At 36.5% G+C, this 22,317-nt stretch overlaps 1 protein-coding gene across 3 annotated transcripts in view; it reads right to left on the bottom strand.

Annotated features, from left to right (window-relative positions):
* Positions 1–22,008, bottom strand: part of myo9ab (myosin IXAb) — a 99,371-nt gene extending 77,363 nt beyond the window's left edge. For 2 of the 3 annotated variants that reach the window (XM_081356827.1, XM_081356826.1), the window contains exon 1: positions 714–859. In XM_081356827.1, the coding sequence (XP_081212953.1) occupies positions 714–742 (29 nt within the window). In that variant the 5' untranslated portion in view covers positions 743–859. Of the gene's footprint in view, positions 1–713; positions 860–21,815 lie in introns of those variants that run through there. The other variant, XM_081356828.1, reaches the window with a different exon arrangement.
* Between the last annotated feature and the right edge of the window lie 309 nt (positions 22,009–22,317).

A 22,317-nucleotide genomic window follows, 5' to 3' on the forward strand; every position in this document is an offset into this window, starting at 1 on the left:
TTATAAAATAAATATTAAGCAGCACAACTGTTTCCAACATTGATCATAAATCATCATATTAGAATGATTTCTGAAGGATCATAAGACACCAAAGACTGGAGTACTTGCTGATGAAAATTCAGCTTTGCATCACAAAAATAAATTACATTTTAAAGTATATTAAAAAAAGAGAACCATTATTTTAAATTGTAATAATATTTCATAATATTACTGTTTTTTTAACTGCAGGCTTGATGAGCATAAGAGACTTCTTTCAAAAACATTAAAAATAGTAATGATTCCAAACTTTTGACTGGTACTGTATGTGTATATATATATATATCCAGTCTTTCCATGTTGCATCAGTTAAAAACATACAAATATCATAATGCCAGTAGCAAATACTTTCAAATGATAGTGTTCAGTTTTACGAGAGCAATCAAGCATTTTAAAATCCCACATAAGACAAAATAAATCAGCGTCACATAATCATAAACCCAAAAAATCTACATTACTTGACCACTGCATGCGTGACACACTCCACGAATGCCAAACCTCTGAGAAACGTCATTCACAAGCTCAGTAATCTGACAGCTCTCGCCCGTAACCACAATCTAGCCAGTCGAGTTTCACACAACGATCCAGCATATGACAGATATGTAGCTGAGAGAACATGCGTTCAGGAGATGCTCAGGAACACTGAGGCTTCAGGAGTGTCAGGATGAGACTCTTACCCTTTGACCTGCAGAGTAACGACAGGCATGGACAGAAGCTCTGAGTCTAACTCCAGAAACTACAGCGAGACGTCTCATGGTCTCCTCGAGGTCTCGGGATCCACTCAACCCTCGAGCCTTCCAACGCTGGCATTCCTGAACACGCAAACACACACGCAGGAGATCCTGCGCGTCTGGGTTTGATCCTTATAAGGTGAAGATCCCGAATCCCCAATCCCAAAGAGTCCGAGACACACAGGACAAAACACACCATAAAGAGGAAGAACACGCATCTAAACCCTGCATTCAGATCCTTCCTGGAGACTGAGTCCTTTCTGCTGCTGTCCCAGACTCCAGATGCGCGTGTGTGCGTGCGTGTGTGTGTGTGTGTGTGTGTGTGGTTTGGCAGCTGTGGCGGAGGAGAGGGGGTGGAGGAAATGCAACGAGGGGGAGGGGAGAGAGAGAGCCTGTTATTTCCTGAAACGAGAGAGAGAGAGAGAGAGAGAGAGAGAGAGAGAGAGAGAGAGAGAGAGAGAGAGAGAGAGAGAGAGAGAGAGAGAGAGAGAGAGAGAGAGAGAGAGAGAGAGAGAGGGGATCATATGGACAAAGAGGGGAAAAGAACAACAATTTTCATATGGACTGAAACACACACACACACACACACACACACACACACACACACACACATCTGCTCTAATGTATTCAGAGGATGCAGATGTTGTTTGTGTGCTGGGTTAAACTTCCTGTAATATATATAAATATATATATATATACACACACACACACACACACACACACACACTCATACTATTATATATAAAAAATGTAAATGATCCATTAAACTTAAAAGTATTATGCAATCATGCAAGGCATTTCTCCTTATTTAGAACATTTTTGGCGTAAAGTGTTATTTAAAGTTCCCCTGTAAAGCTGATTTAAAGGTTGCTAAGTTGGTTTTGGAGTCTCCTACACATGCAATCAAAGGTTAAAAACACTAACGCTCTTATAACACACACTGCAGCATCAGCTCTTCTCTCAGTGTCTGAAACGCTCTGTTTGAAGATTCGGTCTCTCTAAACCCCGCCTTTCTGAGAGCCTGATTGGTCAGATGGACCACTCTGTTGTGATTGGTCGACCGCTTACAATGCACATTGGAAACGAGACGCCTATTCGTCAGCACTCGATACAATTAAATTAAATTAAATTGCTGGTAATCTTGCATCAGAATAAGTTCCTCTTGCATCATCTCTTCTCTTCTCTGATGATGAGGGCGGGGCTATAACCTGTCACTCACATGAGATCAGCCAATAGCAAACCACAACCATCCAATCAATTCCCCACAGACACAATCAAGCCCCGCCCACATTTGTTCTTGTTCCAGAAGTGTTTCACTCGGATATACGACACAATAGAGAAGCACAACTTCAGTTTCATGCTGACTTTAAGACATCATCGAGTCAGTGTACAGCATATTGTTCAACCGTTGGGTTTTTATCTGTTTTACGAATAAATTAGGATAAATATCCACACTGTTGAAATAGTGGGAACTTTCTGCGTATCAATTTTGAGTTGGTGATGATTAATTAAAGATTAATGGCAGGAGCAAATTGTGATCATAATTAAATCACTGAAATGCAATCCCAGAATGCGTAAAATAAAAAAATAAAAAATAAAATAATAAATAAAAATAATAATAATAAAAAAAATATATATATATAAAAATAAAATATATAAATATTTTTTATAATTATTATAATATTTAATTTTTTATATAATACATATAAATCTAATTAGATTATGTTTAATTAAATAAAAAAAATAAAAAAATTATTGTATGCACGTATATCACATGAAAAGCAGTATTTCTGCTGCCTGTGAAGATTTAAATCCGCTGTGCATTAAGGATGGGTTCAGACCAGAGCTAATCGTCACCAGTGTCCTAACGTGTCTCATCAGACCTGTGAGGACAAAAGACTGAAACAAGAATCCAGCATCAGTCTTGATCTCTGAACGCAAGCCAGGCCATTAGACGACACTAACGGGAAATGCACACGCCAGATCTCAGGAGAGACGAGAGTCCAGACGCTCCCCGTGCAACGAAACACAAGACCTGCAGAGATCTCAGTAATCTCCAGCATTAAAGCCACCAGTGTTGAATTATGGGGCTGAACTGATGCATGACATACAGAGAGAATAGTGAAACGCTTGAATTTGCATGAACAATTGTGCTTTAATGACTTCCTCCCTCATGATGATTTTGCAGTAACGCCCGTTAGTTCAATAGTGTGTTGAATAAATGTTTTCTTAGTAAACACCACGGCTGTGTGATATAATACTGTAGTCCTTTGATAGATCACGCCTTTATAATCACTTCTTTCTGAGTATGTACTATTGCAGTGCCCTATAAATACTGTACCATGCTGCATTTTAATACATACAACTATTTTATACCATAAAAACTACAGTGACATAAATCAAATTAAAGTGACATCAGCATGATAGATGATAATCTAACGCTCAGATACAGGATCAGGAAAAAGGAGGCGTTCAATAATTCAGTAATGAGTTCAGCGCAGCTGCGGATATAAATGTAACGCTTCACATTGATCTGTAATTTATATGTTCATCATTCGTCCTCATGGTTCCTGCGGTTAATGGATTCAGCCGCTCTAATTAGGATTCACAAACCATGTTCTGCTTTAGCTCGTTTGACACGGCTGCTAATACAGGAACAAATCTTCTGTCTTTGTGCCAATTAGACACGTACCAGTGCAGTGCAATGCATTCTGGACTATTAGCAAAGAATACATGGCATGCGATGCAAAGGTAGTGTACTGTATTTAGTGCACTAAGAGGTCGATTGATTCATCATACTTTATTAATTTATTGCCTTTCAACACTGACATGCATAGATCAGTGATTGGACGACATCATTATAGCCTCATCCAATCCCAAGATCTATTCCTCCTGATTGGACGACATCATTACAGCCTCAGCCAATCCCAAGCTCTATTCCTCCTAATTGGACGACATCATTACAGCCTCAGCCAATCCCAAGCTCTATTCCTCCTAATTGGACGACATCATTACAGCCTCAGCCAATCCCAAGCTCTATTCCTCCTGATTGGATGACGTCATTATAGCCTCAGCCAATCCCAAGCTCTATTCCTCCTAATTGGACGACATCATTATAGCCTCATCCAATCCCAAGATCTATTCCTCCTGATTGGACGACATCATTACAGCCTCAGCCAATCCCAAGCTCTATTCCTCCTGATTGGACGACATCATTACAGCCTCAGCCAATCCCAAGCTCTATTCCTCCTAATTGGACGACATCATTACAGCCTCAGCCAATCCCAAGCTCTATTCCTCCTGATTGGACGACATCATTACAGCCTCAGCCAATCCCAAGCTCTATTCCTCCTGATTGGATGACGTCATTACAGCCTCAGCCAATCCCAAGCTCTATTCCTCCTGATTGGATAACATCATTACAGCCTCAGCCAATCCCAAGCTCTATTCCTCCTGATTGGATGACGTCATTACAGCCTCAGCCAATCCCAAGCTCTATTCCTCCTGATTGGACGACATCATTATAGCCTCAGCCAATCCCAAGCTCTATTCCTCCTGATTGGACGACGTCATTATAGCCTCAGCCAATCCCAAGCTCTATTCCTCCTGATTGGATGACGTCATTACAGCCTCAGCCAATCCCAAGCTCTATTCCTCCTGATTGGATGACGTCATTACAGCCTCAGCCAATCCCAAGCTCTATTCCTCCTGATTGGATAACATCATTACAGCCTCAGCCAATCCCAAGCTCTATTCCTCCTGATTGGATGACATCATTACAGCCTCAGCCAATCCCAAGCTCTTTTACTCCTGATTGGATGACGTCATTACAGCCTCAGCCAATCCCAAGCTCTATTCCTCCTGATTGGATAACATCATTACAGCCTCAGCCAATCCCAAGCTCTATTCCTCCTGATTGGATGACATCATTACAGCCTCAGCCAATCCCAAGCTCTTTTCCTCCTGATTGGATGACGTCATTACAGCCTCAGCCAATCCCAAGCTCTATTCCTCCTGATTGGACGACGTCATTACAGCCTCAGCCAATCCCAAGCTCTATTCCTCCTGATTGGACGATGTCATTACAGCCTCAGCCAATCCCAAGCTCTATTCCACCTGATTGGACGATGTCATTACAGCCTCATCCAATCCCAAGCTCTATTCCTCCTGATTGGATGACATCATTATAGCCTCAGCCAATCACAAGCTCTATTCCTCCAATTTAACCAATGAAACGCTCTTACGACTTCAGACCCTCACTGAAGAACACTAAACATCCTCCAGAAAGAGTAAAAAGACATTTACAACTCATTTTGCAATTCCATTTTACATTCCCATTATTAACAGCAATTATTAAAAAGAACATAGGTAACTGATATAGACTATTAATATACTTTGGTTTAGTAAGCGAGAGAAACAGGAGGTGGATTTGCTTCACAGCAGGAAGTTTCTCTGACTGTTAGAGAAGAGGAAGGACTTATGAAATATCACGTGTGACACATATGAAATATGAAATCTCAGAGGAATCCAATTTACAAGCTGTATGTGCTGGTGTTAAAAACAAAAACCAAGAAAAGAACATGAACAAGTCATATTTTACCTCAAAATAAAGACAAAATTAATGTAGGATCATTATTTTTGTAGTATGAAATACATACAAATATACAAATATTATATTATTATTAGTCTTATTTTAAAATGAAAATTCAATAAAAATTTGTATATAATTTAAATTGCAATCATAAATGTATAGTAATAATAATAATAATAATAATAATAATGTTTTTTGTTGTTGTTGTTGTTGTTGTTTTTAGTGTTTGATCTGGACATGCTGGTCATACATGAATGTGAAATTAAACACCATCTTTGTCATACAATAAGAAACATTTCCCGGTCAATGAACAGTCAGAAAGAGTTCAAACAGAGACAGACAGACGTTCAGATCCACTTCCAGTGACTGTCAGGAATAAAACACTCGTGTTTCAGAGATGAACTCTGACAACGGCCTGCAGACTTCATGTTGAAGACGTTTCGCTCTCGCTCTGAATGAAGCCAAACGTGAAGCGGCACAACACTTTGTGTGTGGATGAACCGCTAAAGAAGGAGTCTGCTCTCGTCTGGATCAAACTAATGACGCCGTATGGAGAAGAGCAGCGCCAGCAAAGGGTGAATCTCAAGTCATCCCCCCATAAATAAATAATGATTATATATATATATATATATATATATATATATATATATATATATATATATATATATATATATATATATATATATATATATATATATATATATAATATATGTTAAATACAAATGTAAACAAATAAAATAAAAAATATAATATATATAATATAATATATAATAAGTAAATTAATAAGTAAATAAGTAAATTAATATAAATAAGTAGCATAATATAACATTTTATATGACAAATAATGAATATAAGTAACTAAGTATATAAATAAGTGAATAATATAAATATAGATAAAAAATAAAGAATATATGTAAATAAATATATTAAATAAATAAGAAAATAAAGTGGATATAAATAAATAAATAAAGACTACAAGTAAAACATTTAATAAGTAAATAAATAAAATAACAATAAAGATATAAATAATGAATATGAGTATATAAAATAAGTCAATAATATAAAAAAGTAAATAAACATTTACTAAAAAAATACATTTACCAAAAAATATAATAATAATAATGAACATAAGTAAATAAGAATATAAAATAAATAAGTAAATATAAAGAAATAAAGAAATAATATAAGTAAATATTATAAATAGAAAATAAATAGAAATATAACTAAATAAAATAAAAATGTAAATGAAAAATAATAATAATAATAATTCTCTCTTAACATTGTGAAATGTGACAGATTTCATGAGATTTACCCAGCATGCAGTGTGACTGAAGTCATCAAGTTCATGAAGCATCGGAAAGTGAAAACGCTGGTTGTCTTCCTCACGCGACTCACACACACACACTCCAGAAATCTGCTTCTGCACACACACACTCAGAGAGACTCTATTCCTCAGAGAGGCCGACGCTCTCCTGAGCTCATAAACGTTGAGATCACCGGACAGAAACACCAAGAATGCCACCAAACCAGACTTCTGAACTCTGAGTCTGAGCCCACGCTTTATTGTCTTTAAACAACAGAGAGAAATCCCAAAGCTATTCTCGAGAAGACGACAAGACAACAAACCGTATCTGCTATCATCCTAAATGTCAGGGAACGACTTGAAATCAACCAACTTACCAGTGTGAAAACTACCAACATGACTATTAAGATGGACATGTGACCACTGGTTTTAATGTGTTCAGATCATGTTCACAGGAACTCAACAGGCTTGTTTTTATATTTCTAAATCTCTCCTGAATTTCAATAGTTTCTTGCTCTCGGCAGCAGACAAAACACACTGTGCTCGACAAGTTTGTTTGATTAATTAAAATGAAATGGTTTAATTGTAGTTTATGGGTTTTTTTGAGGACACAAACTCATTGTCCTCCCTTAAACTGCAGAGATCTCTCTGACGCTTGATCATCTTCCGAGAACGAGCAGAAAACAGTTTCACTTCCTCTGAAGAGTTTCACTTCTGCGTCCAAACGACAATCAGAGATTCAGTCGGTCATTGGAACGCTGCTTTCTTCCTTTCAGCTGAATTTAACCTTTATCTTACAACACACTTCACGTTATTTCAGTTCATGCATTAAAGCAGAAATTCTTTCTTTCACAGGAACTTTTACTTTTCTGTTTGCTTGTACAGGGATCTTCAGTTTCTACAGTTTCTTTTAACTTTATCGGTATCGGCCGTTATATTCTCAGTTTTAATGTAATCGGTATCGGCCGATATATGTTCAGTTTTAATGTTATATATGTTCAGTATTAATGTTATATATGTTCAGTTTTCATGTTATCGGTATCGGCCGATATATACGTTCAGTTTTAATGTTATATATGTTCAGTTTTAATGTTATCGTATCGGACGATATATGTTAAGTTTTAATGTAATCGGTATCGGACGATATATGTTCAGTTTTAATGTTATCGTATCGGCCGATATATGTTCAGTATTAATGTTATATATGTTCAGTTTTCATGTTATCGGTATCGGCGATATATGTTCAGTTTTAATGTTATAAATGTTCAGTTTTAATGTTATCGGTATCGGGCGATATATGTTCAGTATTAATGTTATATATGTTCAGTTTTCATGTTATCGGTATCGGCGATATATGTTCAGTTTTAATGTTATATTATGTTCAGTTTTAATGTTATAAATGTTCAGTTTTAATGTTATCGGTATCGGGCGATATATGTTCAGTATTAATGTTATATATGTTCAGTTTTAATGTTATCGGTATCGGCCGATATATGTTCAGTTTTAATGTTATATATGTTCAGTTTTAATTTTATCGGTATCGGTCGATATATGTTCAGTTTTAATGTTATATATGTTCAGTTTTCATGTTATCAGTATCGGCCAATATATGTTCCGTTTTTATGTTATATATGTTCAGTTTTCATGTTATCGGTATCGGCCAATATATGTTCAGTTTTAATGTTATATATGTTCAGTTTTAATGTTATCGGTATCGGCCGATATATGTTCAGTTTTAATGTTATATACACTCACCTAAAGGATTATTAGGAACACCATACTAATACTGTGTTTGACCCCCTTTCGCCTTCAGAACTGCCTTAATTCTACGTGGCATTGATTCAACAAGGTGCTGAAAGCATTCTTTAGAAATGTTGGCCCATATTGATAGGATAGCATCTTGCAGTTGATGGAGATTTGTGGGATGCACATCCAGGGCACGAAGCTCCCGTTCCACCACATCCCAAAGATGCTCTATTGGGTTGAGATCTGGTGACTGTGGGGGCCATTTTAGTACAGTGAACTCATTGTTATGTTCAAGAAACCAATTTGAAATGATTCGAGCTTTGTGACATGGTGCATTATCCTGCTGGAAGTAGCCATCAGAGGATGGGTACATGGTGGTCATAAAGGGATGGACATGGTCAGAAACAATGCTCAGGTAGGCCGTGGCATTTAAACGATGCCCAATTGGCACTAAGGGCCCTAAAGTGTGCAAAGAAAACATCCCCCACACCATTACACCACCACCACCAGCCTGCACAGTGGTAACAAGGCATGATGGATCCATGCTCTCATTCTGTTTACGCCAAATTCTGACTCTACCATCTGAATGTCTCAACAGAAATCGAGACTCATCAGACCAGGCAACATTTTTCCAGTCTTCAACTGTCCAATTTTGGTGAGCTTGTGCAAATTGTAGCCTCTTTTTCCTATTTGTAGTGGAGATGAGTGGTACCCGGTGGGGTCTTCTGCTGTTGTAGCCCATCCGCCTCAAGGTTGTGCGTGTTGTGGCTTCACAAATGCTTTGCTGCATACCTCGGTTGTGACGAGTGGTTATTTCAGTCAAAGTTGCTCTTCTATCAGCTTGAATCAGTCGGCCCATTCTCCTCTGACCTCGAGCATCAACAAGGCATTTTCGCCCACAGGACTGCCGCATACTGGATGTTTTTCCCTTTTCACACCATTCTTTGTAAACCCTAGAAATGGTTGTGCGTGAAAATCCCAGTAACTGAGCAGATTGTGAAATACTCAGACCGGCCCGTCTGGCACCAACAACCATGCCACACTCAAAATTGCTTAAATCACCTTTCTTTCCCATTCTGACGTTCAGTTTGGAGTTCAGGAGATTGTCTTGACCAGGACCACACCCCTAAATGCATTGAAGCAACTGCCATGTGATTGGTGGATTAGATAATTGCATTAATGAGAAATTGAACAGGTGTTCCTAATAATCCTTTAGGTGAGTGTATGTTCAGTTTTAATGTTATATATGTTCAGTTTTAATGTTATATATGTTCAGTTTTCATGTTATCGGTATCGGCCAATATATGTTCAGTTTTAATGTTATATATGTTCAGTTTTCATGTTATCGGTATCGGCCGATATATGTTCAGTTTTAATGTTATATATGTTCAGTTTTAATTTTATCGGTATCGGCCGATATATGTTCAGTTTTAATGTTATATATGTTCAGTTTTAATGTTATATATGTTCAGTTTTAATGTTATCGGTATCGGCCGATATATGTTCAGTTTTAATGTTATATATGTTCAGTTTTAATTTTATCGGTATCGGACGATATATGTTACATTTTAATGTTATCGTATCGGACGATATATGTTCAGTTTTAATGTTAACAGTATCGGCCAAATTTTCTTATTCTTTAATATATTAAAGGTGATAATTGATTATTTCCTTCAGCTGAGACTCTTCAGATTTGCACTGTGCAACATGATGGTTTTGAATTGCTTGAAATATGATTGCAATCACTTCAAAAAGGAAAATACAGTTCAGTGCAACATGTGCAGCAAGTCTGTCATATCGGCTACATAAAATTATAATGAGAACTTTATAATTGTGTGCTTGTGTCATGGCTTTTAATGGTGAGACTTTTGTTTTTGTAATCAGGCTCTCAAAAATTATAGCAAAATTTGGATTTAGATTTATCAGCCAATATATTGGTTATCGGCTTTCAAATATAAAGAATTATCGGTTATCGGTTTTAGCCAAAATTTTCATGTCGTGCATCCCTAGATTCTTCAGATCAGTGTTTTGGTTTCTGGCTTCTTTAAAACACCAGGATATAGTTGATCTTCAAAAGAATTAGAGAGAGAAAAAAATCACAACCCATTTTTCAGCCATTATGTGATATTTCTGAGTAGAACAGGATGTGAAGAAAGGAGGAGAAAAGTGTGTAGTGGGAAGAAAGAGTCATTTTCAAGTTCATGTCGACTTTAAAGAGGTTATCCTGTTGCTTCAGGCTGTAAAATTCCTCTTTGCCTCCAACTGGAGCCTTTTTAAAGAGTCTGTACTAGATAATCAAACATGGAAGATTTGTTTTTTCTCTGCTTCATTTCTCTCCCACTAACGCATTGATTTCATGCCTGCTGTCCTCAGATGATCTGTGGTGTCGTATATCAGAGGATCTGCAGCTCATCACATTTCACCGTCATACAGGACTTCTGAAAATCATCATCTATGAGCATCTCGGTTCGATTACAAGGAAGACAAACAACACTAACAACAACAACAACACTTCAAATAACAATAACACACCACTAAACAAAAATATATATACTTTCATCTATAAATTATTAGACTATTTACCATACAATAGATGTTTTCTTCCAAAAATAAATAAATACAAAATTTTTATATAATACCAATATAAATGCAATTTATTATAATAAATAAATAAAATAAAATGATTTAATTATTATTTAAATTTTATATTTAAATTTTATTTTATTTTTAATGTGTATTTTATATATATATATAGAGAGAGAGAGAGAGAGAGAGAGAGATTTAAAATAAAGAATTATACAATTTTAATAACTAAATGATAATTATTAAACTATTTATTAATAAATAAATTTTATAAAAAAATAAATTTTATAAAAAATAAATTATATTATATTATATTTATTATAATCTGCATGTGTAAAATGATCAACAACAAGAATAATTTACCATGTTTTACACACTGGCCTTTGTGCTAAATAGGTTTAATTATGTAAAACAGGAACTTTGACTCACTGATGCATTTTTATTTTATTTATAAAAGTGCTTCTCATTAACTATCTACACAGAAATAGTAACGTTGATGCTTGCCTAAACAAACCCCACTGATATTCCCATGATGCCCGTCAGGATCACATCTCCTGCCGGATAACAGGGAACTCTTCTGGAACGCATTAAGAAATAAAAACGATCTACATTGGCTGCGTTCTCACTCAACAAGTCAATATCTAATACTGAATAAAAAAAACAATAATGTAGGTCAGTCGAATCTATTTATAAAACACAGAAACCACAATGACCTTCATCTCTCAGAAGCGTCTGATCCCGGGAATAACGCACAGGACACTAGAAACAATCCCATAAAGGAGACATTGTTCTGCAGAACGGAGCGATGAAGAGAAGATGTGAAGGATAGAGACGAGGCTTTTTTGGCCCCAATTTTTATTAGTTTTCATTTAGTTTTAATTGATTTTTATTCCAGTTTTAGTAATTTGAGCATTTCAACTTAAAGTTTCCAAAGCAACACCAAATTTTCTTTTTTTGTTGTTTAAGTTTTTCATCTAATATTGATATATTTTTATTTCTGATTTGTTTTAATAACCGAAGAACGGTTTTATTAAACAACAACAACATTAGAGCTGCACAATTCTGGATGAACTGAGATAAATTGTTATTTTTTTGTTTTGTTCAAAATTGAAATCATGATTCTCCTATGATTCTCAATAGACAAAAACATTTAATTAATTTGAATTTCAACATCAATATTTTTATTACTGGATAAATCAGCATTTAAAAAATTTTTAACGAATCTTTTGAATGAATGATTCAATGACAAATATATTTATTACAGTCACTTGTCGCCACCTACTGGTGTAACGATGTAATCAATACTATCGTTATCTGAAGCGTCACATTACTTTCAAATATTGATCGCTAGCGTTGACATCAGTGTTTATATCCGAACTATAACCTTTTATCCCAGTACGTCTGTAATAATCTGAACTGTTGTAACACAAAGGGCGTTTCCATTACGGATTTGCGCAAAACTTTTGTGATTTTTTCTAAATGTCGACAAAAAACTATTGTGAAATGAAGCGTTTCCATTAACCGATGTTATGCGACTAAAACTTCTTCTCTCAATAAGTAAATCCAAAAACCATGGCAACGGACATTGGTAGGTTTCTGTACTATATATCCCAGCCACTGCACTGGCCATTATTATTAATCTAAGGAGATGTATGTGTGTTATTTTGTCTTATATGAATTTAATAAAGAGCTCTGTCTCGTATTCTGTCCAAACACACCGCATCGTCTACATCAGGTGACCTGTAAATGCGCAAAAACTGTTTCCACTGCAGTTTTGCGAAATATTTTTTTTTTCGAATTGCCTGAAACAAACCCCTCATGCGAGCGTAAAAAGTTTTTTGCGATAAATGGGAGTTTTTGCGAAATTTACGTGTTTCCATTGGCCGTATTTTCAATTCGCAATTTCAATTTGCGCAATTTGAAGGGTAATGGAAACGCGGCTACTGAAAGATTAATCGTGCAGCTCTGAACAACAGTGGTTCAGAATTGTTCTCGCTTTAAATGCAATTGAAAGTAAACGTATATAGAGTTTAAATATTTTTCCAAACTTTGAACCGACCACCTAGCAACCACTGAAAGCACCCTAGCAACCACCTGGCAATGCCCTAAAAACTAAATCCACAACAACCACAAAGCAACCAATCACAGTAATCTGGCAAACGGACACACTCTCTGAATAAAATACATGTAAAAATGTATTTGTGGAAATTTATTAGAAGGAAACTGCTGCATCCTTAAATAAAACACAACGCTAAATTGACAAAAAAGTGCGGTTTCCTTCAGGCGGGTTAACAACCTCGAGCTCGTGTCTGCAATCTCAGACAGATTATATTCCAACATGAATTCAGTTTAATCTGGTGGGAAATGAACATGAAGAGCCCTTATATCAGCCCTCTTCAGACAGCCAGGGACTATCAGTGAACTGAATTACACACACTCCATTTAACTCTAAAGGATGCAGTCATTAGGGTTAAAACACACACACTCACACACACACATTAGCACAACCATTTGCATTCAGTGAGGATTTGCCCCAGGGCATGATGGGCCGCCACTGAGGCAGGCATCTCACGAGGACACACACACACACACGCCATCAAAATGACTTCAACAATATTCAGATGATTATTCAGTTCAAAATGAGGAAGAGAAGCCGTGACGATCAGATAACAGATCCACACTGGTTATTAATCTGACGAATTCTGCATCGCAATCAGGAAACAAGAGCTTTTAAAGGAACATTACCTGGGAAAAAACAGGTTTAAAAAGACATGATAATTTTTCATCCCTGAAGAACACGTCATATCTCTAACAGGAAGAAAAGAAACTCAACTTTCTGAAACATTACACAATCCAGTACAGTAGAAGACTGATGAAACTTCCTCTAAAACACAACTGATCATCAGTAACATGAACACACACACACACACACACACACACACACACACACACAATCCTCCTCTAACAACATCATCTCACCCAAACGCCAGACATACTTTCAAATGAATCTACAATATTCCAGAAAATGAATGACTCAATAACTCACACAAAAATTTCACGGGTTTCGTTACAGGATGAATCAGCGTTTTTGAACGAATCACTTGAATGAATGATTCAACGACAAATACATTTTTTAACAGTCACTTGTCGCCACCTACTGGTGTAACGATGTAATAGATACAATTATTTTTTGAAGCATCACATTACTTTCAAAAGGGTATTTACTCCATTTTGAGAAAAGAAACTCAACTTTATGAAACATTACACAACCAAATACAGCAGAAAACTAATGAAACACAACTGATCATCAGTATGAACACACACACACACACACACAAATCCTCCTCTAACAGCATCATCTCGTCCAAACGCCAGACATACTTCCAAATTAATCTACAATCTTCCAGAAAAAAACGCACACAATCCTCACATCATCCCGACTGAAATCCACTCCCAGCATCCGTGCTCTTCACCGGCTCCTGTATAATCACCTGCCAATCAAAATACACTGATCTGGATTTATCATCTGAAAACATTCCACATCAGATCAAGATTCCAAATAGAATGTTTTACAGCCTGAGGTTCCGATGCTCTTCTGTCACACACACACACACACACACATACACACACACACACGCACTGAAATATTCATAACTCATGAATGTTGCTTGGCCTCTTTTTAACCCTTTAACACATAACCTCGGGTCTTTATCGTCAAAGTTAGACATCAATCTTCTCATTGTTCCTCAATCTACTCACAAACAACAGAAGAAAAACATTTATAAAAGAAAGTTTCTTTTCTAAAAAATTTTTTTTTTATATATATAAAAAGTGTTTTTTGTCATAACATCTACAACCTGAATATGTCATGATTGGTGAAACATTCATGCACTTGATGGTTAAATCAGCTGATTATTGCTGAAGTACAAAAATGAATAAATGTGTAAAAGCACTTCTAAAAATGAAAGTATAAAAAATTAAATGTATTGTGCTAAACGTTTGTATTTTATACAAAATATATATTTACTAAATAATTAGCACACTAACGTTGCTACAAAATCAAAGCTAAATGTTCAACAAAGTTGTGTTCCAAATTTGAAGTTGATATCACAAAAATTTAAGTTCCCATGATTTTGTGTAGGTGTAATACCAAAACTATCCACCGGGGGACACCCATATAACCCTAACCTAACCCTTCTCCAGTCACAAATTAATATAATTCTGTCATAATATCACTTCTATCACAAAACAGTCACCAGATACAGAACCTTGAGACTCAGACCTTTCCGACGATATGCGTTTTGTCAATATTAGAAAAAGTTGATTAAGTGCAGTAAATTTCGTATAATTTTGAACATGACTCCGTCCACTAGGGGGAGGAGCCTGTTAAAAAAGTTTAAAGTACCGTTTTTATGGTAAAGCAATGTCAATTTTCAAATTTGAGGTTTCAGTTCATGAATGACACCCACTTTATAATGATTACTAAAATATGTGAAATAGATAATAAAAGTATACTGTGAGTTTCAGAATAGATTGTAACCTCGATATGAGAGTGAGTGTGTGTGAATGTTGTTCTGGGATCAGAAGGTTTTTCACGCTCAGGGTTTAATGCGATGGGAATGTTCTCTGATGGCCTTGGGATCGAGGCTCTCCGTGCTTTTATAACCATGTCTCATATGATGTGTCACTTCATATCTCAGCAGAAGATGACGAGCGGCATTCCGGAACATTCCCTCGTTCTGCTGAGAATAGTGTGGGACTGTAGACGGTATGCAGTGATTAGGGAACCAATGACATCCAAATTCCATTTTTACCCCATTTAAATGTTTCTGGATTCCATTTAATGGTCAAAATGAAATTTGAGTAATCGAATAGCATGTCTAATGAATTAAAATCATTAAAAATGACATTTTAACGCCCTATAAAATCACTTCTTTTCCTCAAATTCCATTTTTTCCACTTAATTTTCTGTTTTTCATTTTTTCACTGTTTATATTTTTTTTCTGGATTCCATTTTAATGGTCAAATTAAATTTTAGTAATCAAAAAGCATGTGTAATTAATTGAAATCATTGAACATATACAATTTAACAGCAATTTATTAAAAGATTAACAAAAATTACATTAAGGGCCCTTTTATTTTTTCCCAAATTCCATTTTATCCACTTAATTTTTTTTTCTGTATTTCTTTTAAATGGTCAATTTTTTTTTCTAATCAATACACGTTTAATTTAGTGAAATCATGAACTTATGCAATTTATAAACAATTATTTTAAAACTTTAACAGAAATAAAAAATGTAGGGCCCTCTTAAATCACCTATTCCATTTCAATGGTTTAATTAAATTTGAATAATCAAAAAGCATTATTTATAAAATTTAATAATTTATAAAAAAAAAAAATAATAATAGGGCCCTATGAAATTAATGTTTTCATTTTTCTGGATTTATGATTTAATACAAATTTACTATAAAATAAATGGTGGTAATCAAATGAAGACATAAAACGTTAATTTAATTAATCTTTTAAAAAGTAATTTCATGAAGCACTACTTTTGATTTACTCATCCAAAATTTGCCAGATTCCGTGACATTCCGCATTATACTGTAAATTCCAACTTTACGAGTGGATTCCGTGATTCTGTCCGTGTTCCAAAGGCCAAACGGAATCATTGCTCAGTATGACACTGATTCATGGCAGTGAATCGAATCTTTTGAATCGGTTCCCCTGTTTGAATCTTTCACTGAATGATCGGCACTGGACTGGATCTTAACGCCACGTTCTGATCCACATCACACAGGAACTGTTCACACACACACACACACACACACACACACACACACACACAGTTCTGTCCTGTCGGTGTACAGTAATGAAGAACGGGGACAGCGTTCACACACACACACACAGTTCTGTCCTGTCGGTGTACAGTAATGAAGAACGGGGACAGCGTTCACACACACACACACAGTTCTGTCCTGTCGGTGTACAGTAATGAAGAACGGGGACAGCGTTCACACACACACACACACACACACACACAGTTCTGTCCTGTCGGTGTACAGTAATGAAGAACGGGGACAGCGTTCACACACACACACACACACACACACACACACACACACACACACACACACACACACACACACAGCTCTGTCCTGTCGGTGTACAGTAATGAAGAACGGGGACAGCGTTCACACACACACACACACACACACACACACACACACACACACACACACACACACACACACACACACACACACACACACACACACACAGTTCTGTCCTGTCGGTGTACAGTAATGAAGAACGGGGACAGCGTTCACACACACACACACACACACAGTTCTGTCCTGTCGGTGTACAGTAATGAAGAACGCTGTAATGAGGAGTGTATAGTTGTGTACTCTCTTTGATCTGAACATCACAGATGGAGAAGTGTGGGAGTCGGGAAGCGTGTGATGCCGTCTCCTCCACATCTCCTCTTCTCCTCTTCACCTGCACCAGCTCGTCTACAACACCTGCGCTGAGGAAGCTCACAGGAACACAACACACACACCCAGTGGAACTGTGCGAGAACCAAACCACTCTGAGATGTGTGATTCCTTCTCCTGCACACTTTACAATCCTGACTAAATAAATACAAATAATAAAAAAAAATAAAAAAATATATAAATAATAATAAAATACAAAAACATTATTAAATATAATAATACATATTTTATTTTATTAAATATAATAAAAATGTATATATTATTATATTTATTATATTATTATATTTTATTTTATTATATTATTATATTTTATTTTATTATATTATATTTAATAAAATAAAATAAGTATATTTCATTATATTTAATAAAATAAATAAAAAACACAATATATATATATATAGAGTCAAGTCACCTTTAGGCTATTTATATAGCGCTTTTTACATACATACATATATATATATATGTGTGTGTGTAAAAAGCGCTATATAAATAAAGGTGACTTGACTTGATTAACAAAGAATATAAAACATTTTAATTGTGTGTATTTTTCCACATTAAATTCTACATATAATATTATTTCATCCGGCTTTTGGGAAACTGGGTTGGACTCAAGCAGCCAGGCGATCCAAGGTTAATGAAAGACGTCACAGTGACCGTCCGTGTGTGTGTGTGTGTGTGTGTGTGTGTGTGTGTGTGTGTGTGTGTGTGTGACGAATGGCCCTGATGTCTGTTGCCTACTCAGGGAAGACAGCATCCCAACACTGTCTCTGATGCCTGAAAGTGCTTATAAAATACATAAATATATGAAATATCAGTAGATATTGAGCAGAGCCGACAGTTCGAGAGCTTCCATGAGGAATCGACTGACCAGAAACCCTGATGACACGTTACTAACATACTGCAGAGTGTGTGTGTCCGGGTAAAGCCCTGAGTGTGTATCCTGAGAGATACTTTAATAATCATAAATTAATAATAATAATTTGTTACATTTCTATAGCGCTTTTCTCAATCCCTCGAACGCCAGCTTCAGCACGAGGACGTCGTCACACTCGCACACACTCACACACACTCCTGACCCAGACACAGTTAAACACACACTCATCCGACGAGGCCTATCAACGCTGGAAGAAGTGTTTCAGCTGCTAATCAACTAATAGAGCTGATGGAGAAGCGGGATCCTCTGATCATCTGATCATCTCCTCACGCTGTGATCAGGGACAGTGTGGAGTTCATGTGTGTGCGCTTGAGTCTTCAGTTCACGTCACAATCTGAATCTTAACGTCACATTTCATCTGAAAACGCCACAAATAGGTATACAGTGTATATAGACATTATTTAATTTTATATATACACATGATCAAATAATTCTGGTAAATAATTCTGATGATAGATAGATAAATAAATACACAAAAAAAATACACAAATAAATTAATTAAATTAATATATTCACAAATAAACAAAGAAATGCACAAAGAAATAATATTGCATAATAATAAATAATGTATTTTTATATATCAGAATTATCTTTTAGAAGAAAAAAAGAGAGACTGAGGCCTATTTTGGGATTCATAAATAGATAAATTACAGAAGGATGGACTTTTTTTTTCTTGTAATTTTAGTGAGAAAGTCGTTTCCATTCAATTAAACCCAATAATGAAACGCATTCTCTCATTATAAAGCCGTTTACTCTCCAGATCGTCTAATAACAGGAATTACTGCATGTTCACTGAATATAGTCATTTCATATTCATTCATTCCACAGCTGGGATATACATCATTAGCGTAATATAACATAACTGATACAGTAACAGTATACAGTATACGGCCGGTGTGCAGAAGTGTGTATGATCATAATCTGAGTGTGTTAGTTTGTTGCATCATTTCATTCCACAGAGAGCGAATGTTGGGATCAGTGTTAATCCCAACAGAAGTCATGAACACACACACACACACACACACACACACACACACAGACAGGTGGAGGAGACACACTGATGGAAAAGAGACCAAGAATCACTTAAAAAGAGGAAAATAGAGTTAAGTGCAAAAAGTCTATCATATCGGCTACATAAAATTATAATAAAAATATTATAATTGTGTGTTTGAGGCTTTAAATGTTGAGACTTTAGTTTTTGTAATCAGGCTCTCAAAAACTATATAAAAAATTGGGTTTAAATTTGTCGGCCGATATATCGGTTATCGGCTTTCAAATATAAAGAATTATCGGTTATCGGCCAAATTTTTCATATCGTGCATCCCAATGAATTAATGCACCAATAACCCAAGTTTTCCCATGATGCATTGCAGGAAAAGTGATGCGTTCTCAGCAGGAGTCGTCTGAGGTGAGACTTGCACACGTTCATATCCCAATCATTCAAATCAGGCTAACTGGAAGTGAACACTCATACACTTCTTCATTTGTCAACCGTCACACACACACACACACACACTAAAACTAACACATTAAAACCGGTTCTACTAGAGAATGACACCCCATGATGCTTTGCATTTCCAGCAAAATTCAACGCAAATAAAGCCTCCTACAACCAGGCCACCGTCGTTATGAAACACAGTAATCCATATCGGCTTTAATGGCTTTGAGTTATGAAGAGCTCACAGCTTGACACTCCCATCGCTTCGGCTCCTAAACATCTTTAACTCACTGAAAATGGATTATATTTGTGTTTACCCGAGCCGGGACAATGTCAGATCATCAAGATGACATCTAGTTAGTCGACATGATCGAAAACACTTTTCCCAGGAAAACACTGAACAAATGTGTCATAGTGCCAGCAACATGATCAGCATTTCATGACCTGAAACCATTTCTGAACGCTGCTCACTATGTAGGCAGTTCTCTATGATGACTATAGTGCTGACTAAGTCAGCACACTGTGTTTTAAGGCTATCACTATAGTTTAATGGCCATAAATGCTGTCTAGGTAAACAGGTACAAAATGATGTCTAACAAGGTTTTTAGACTATGATGCTCTTAATGCTGTCTAGCTAGGGAGTTAACTATCCAGGTAGCTTTCTATGATGTCTAAAATGCTGTCTATGTAGGTTTTAAGAGTATAACGCTCATAAATGATGTCTATGTAGACGGCTCACTAGATTTGAAGAGAATAATACTCATACTGTCTAGCTACACTAGATTTTGAACCATGGGGTTTTAAAATGATGACTAGATACAGTCTCAAAAACCTAAGCTCCCTATTATGCTCAGAATGCTGTCTAACTAGGGAACTAATCATCCAGGCAGCTTTCTATGATGCCTAAAATGCTGTCTATGTAGATTTTAAGAGTGTAATGCCCATAAATGCTGTCTAGCTAAACAAATCAAGCTAACTACAATAGGTTTCAAAGCGGACACTATGATTTTAAGGGTATAATGGTATAGATTATAAGGGTATAATGCTCATAAATGCTGTCTAGCTAAACGGCCCACTAGATTTGTATACTACGAGGTGCCAAAATGACTTCTAGATAGGCAGCTTACAGGGTTTTTGAGACTATGATGCTCAAAATGCTGTCTAGATAGAAAGCTTACTTGATTTTAAGGGTATAATGCTCATAAATGCTGTTTAGCTAGGGAGCTAACTATACAGGCAGCTTTCTATGATGCCTAAGATGCCGTCCATGTAGATTTTAAGGGTATAATGCTCATAAGTGCTGTCTAGCTAAACAGCCCACTAGATTTAGAAAATATGAGGTCTAAAATGCTGTCTGCATAGACAGCACACTGGGTTTTGAGACACAGGTGTGTCTAGTAGACTGACATTCACACTAATGCAAAGCATATAGTTGCATATCAAAGACAATGAAGTTAAACATGCAATATTGCTTTCATGTAAACATCTCCTGCATTACTGCACTAGGATTGACAGCTTTCTATGATGCCAAAAAAAGCTGTCTATATAGAAATATCACTAGATGTTACGAGTATAAGGCCCATAGATACTGACTAGGTAAACAGCACACTCGATTTTGACACTAATTGATTGCCATAATGCTGTCTATGTAGTCAGCTCACAAGGTTTTGAGCTTATTGATTATGTCTGCTGCTTTTATGTCGACTGGCATTCATATTCGCATGCATTAAACACATGAAACATGATTATTTCAGAATGCACTCATTCATAAGTGTCATTGCACGCATGTTTATTGCATCGCTCATATGGATGCAGTCTCGAGACTCACAGCTGCAACTAAACAAAGACAATCCCAACAATCTGAACCAGGGCATGAAAACACAATCAGAATCGAGACAGAAAACACAACCGAAGCACATTTCTGCGTCAAACGTGTCTCGCGTCGCGTCGCGTCTTACCTGCGCGTTGTATCTCTACTGACGCCCGCGTCCGTGTGTCTGCATTCGCCCGCTCCTGCTGTCACTGAACACACGCCACAGTCGATGCTCGTTTTGCTTCTGAATCCCTTTGAACGCTCGCGTTGAGGTTTAACGCCAGTGGAGACGCCGCGCGGTCATGAATGTCACTTGATCAGTAGGAGCGCGCGCGATCGTGGAAGCGCGTCTCCGTCACCGATAATCACTGTGCGGTGACGTGAACGCGCAGTGAGAGGCGGGGGCGCGCGCGAGTGAGAGAGTATTAACTCTATGATAATGACTGTCATAATACTGATGATGTGTGTTATAATATACATCGAGAAAGAAATGAATGAAGTGTTATTATGCTATCTATCTATCTATCTATCTATCTATCTATCTATCTATCTATCTATCTATCTATCTATCTATCTATCTGCCTGTCTGTCTGTCTGTCTGTCTGTCTGTCTGTCTGTCTGTCTGTCTGTCTGTCTGTCTGTCTATC

The sequence above is a fragment of the Scardinius erythrophthalmus genome, assembly GCF_964197995.2.
Source record: "Scardinius erythrophthalmus genome assembly, chromosome: 24".
Classification (NCBI taxonomy): Eukaryota; Metazoa; Chordata; class Actinopteri; order Cypriniformes; family Leuciscidae; genus Scardinius; species Scardinius erythrophthalmus.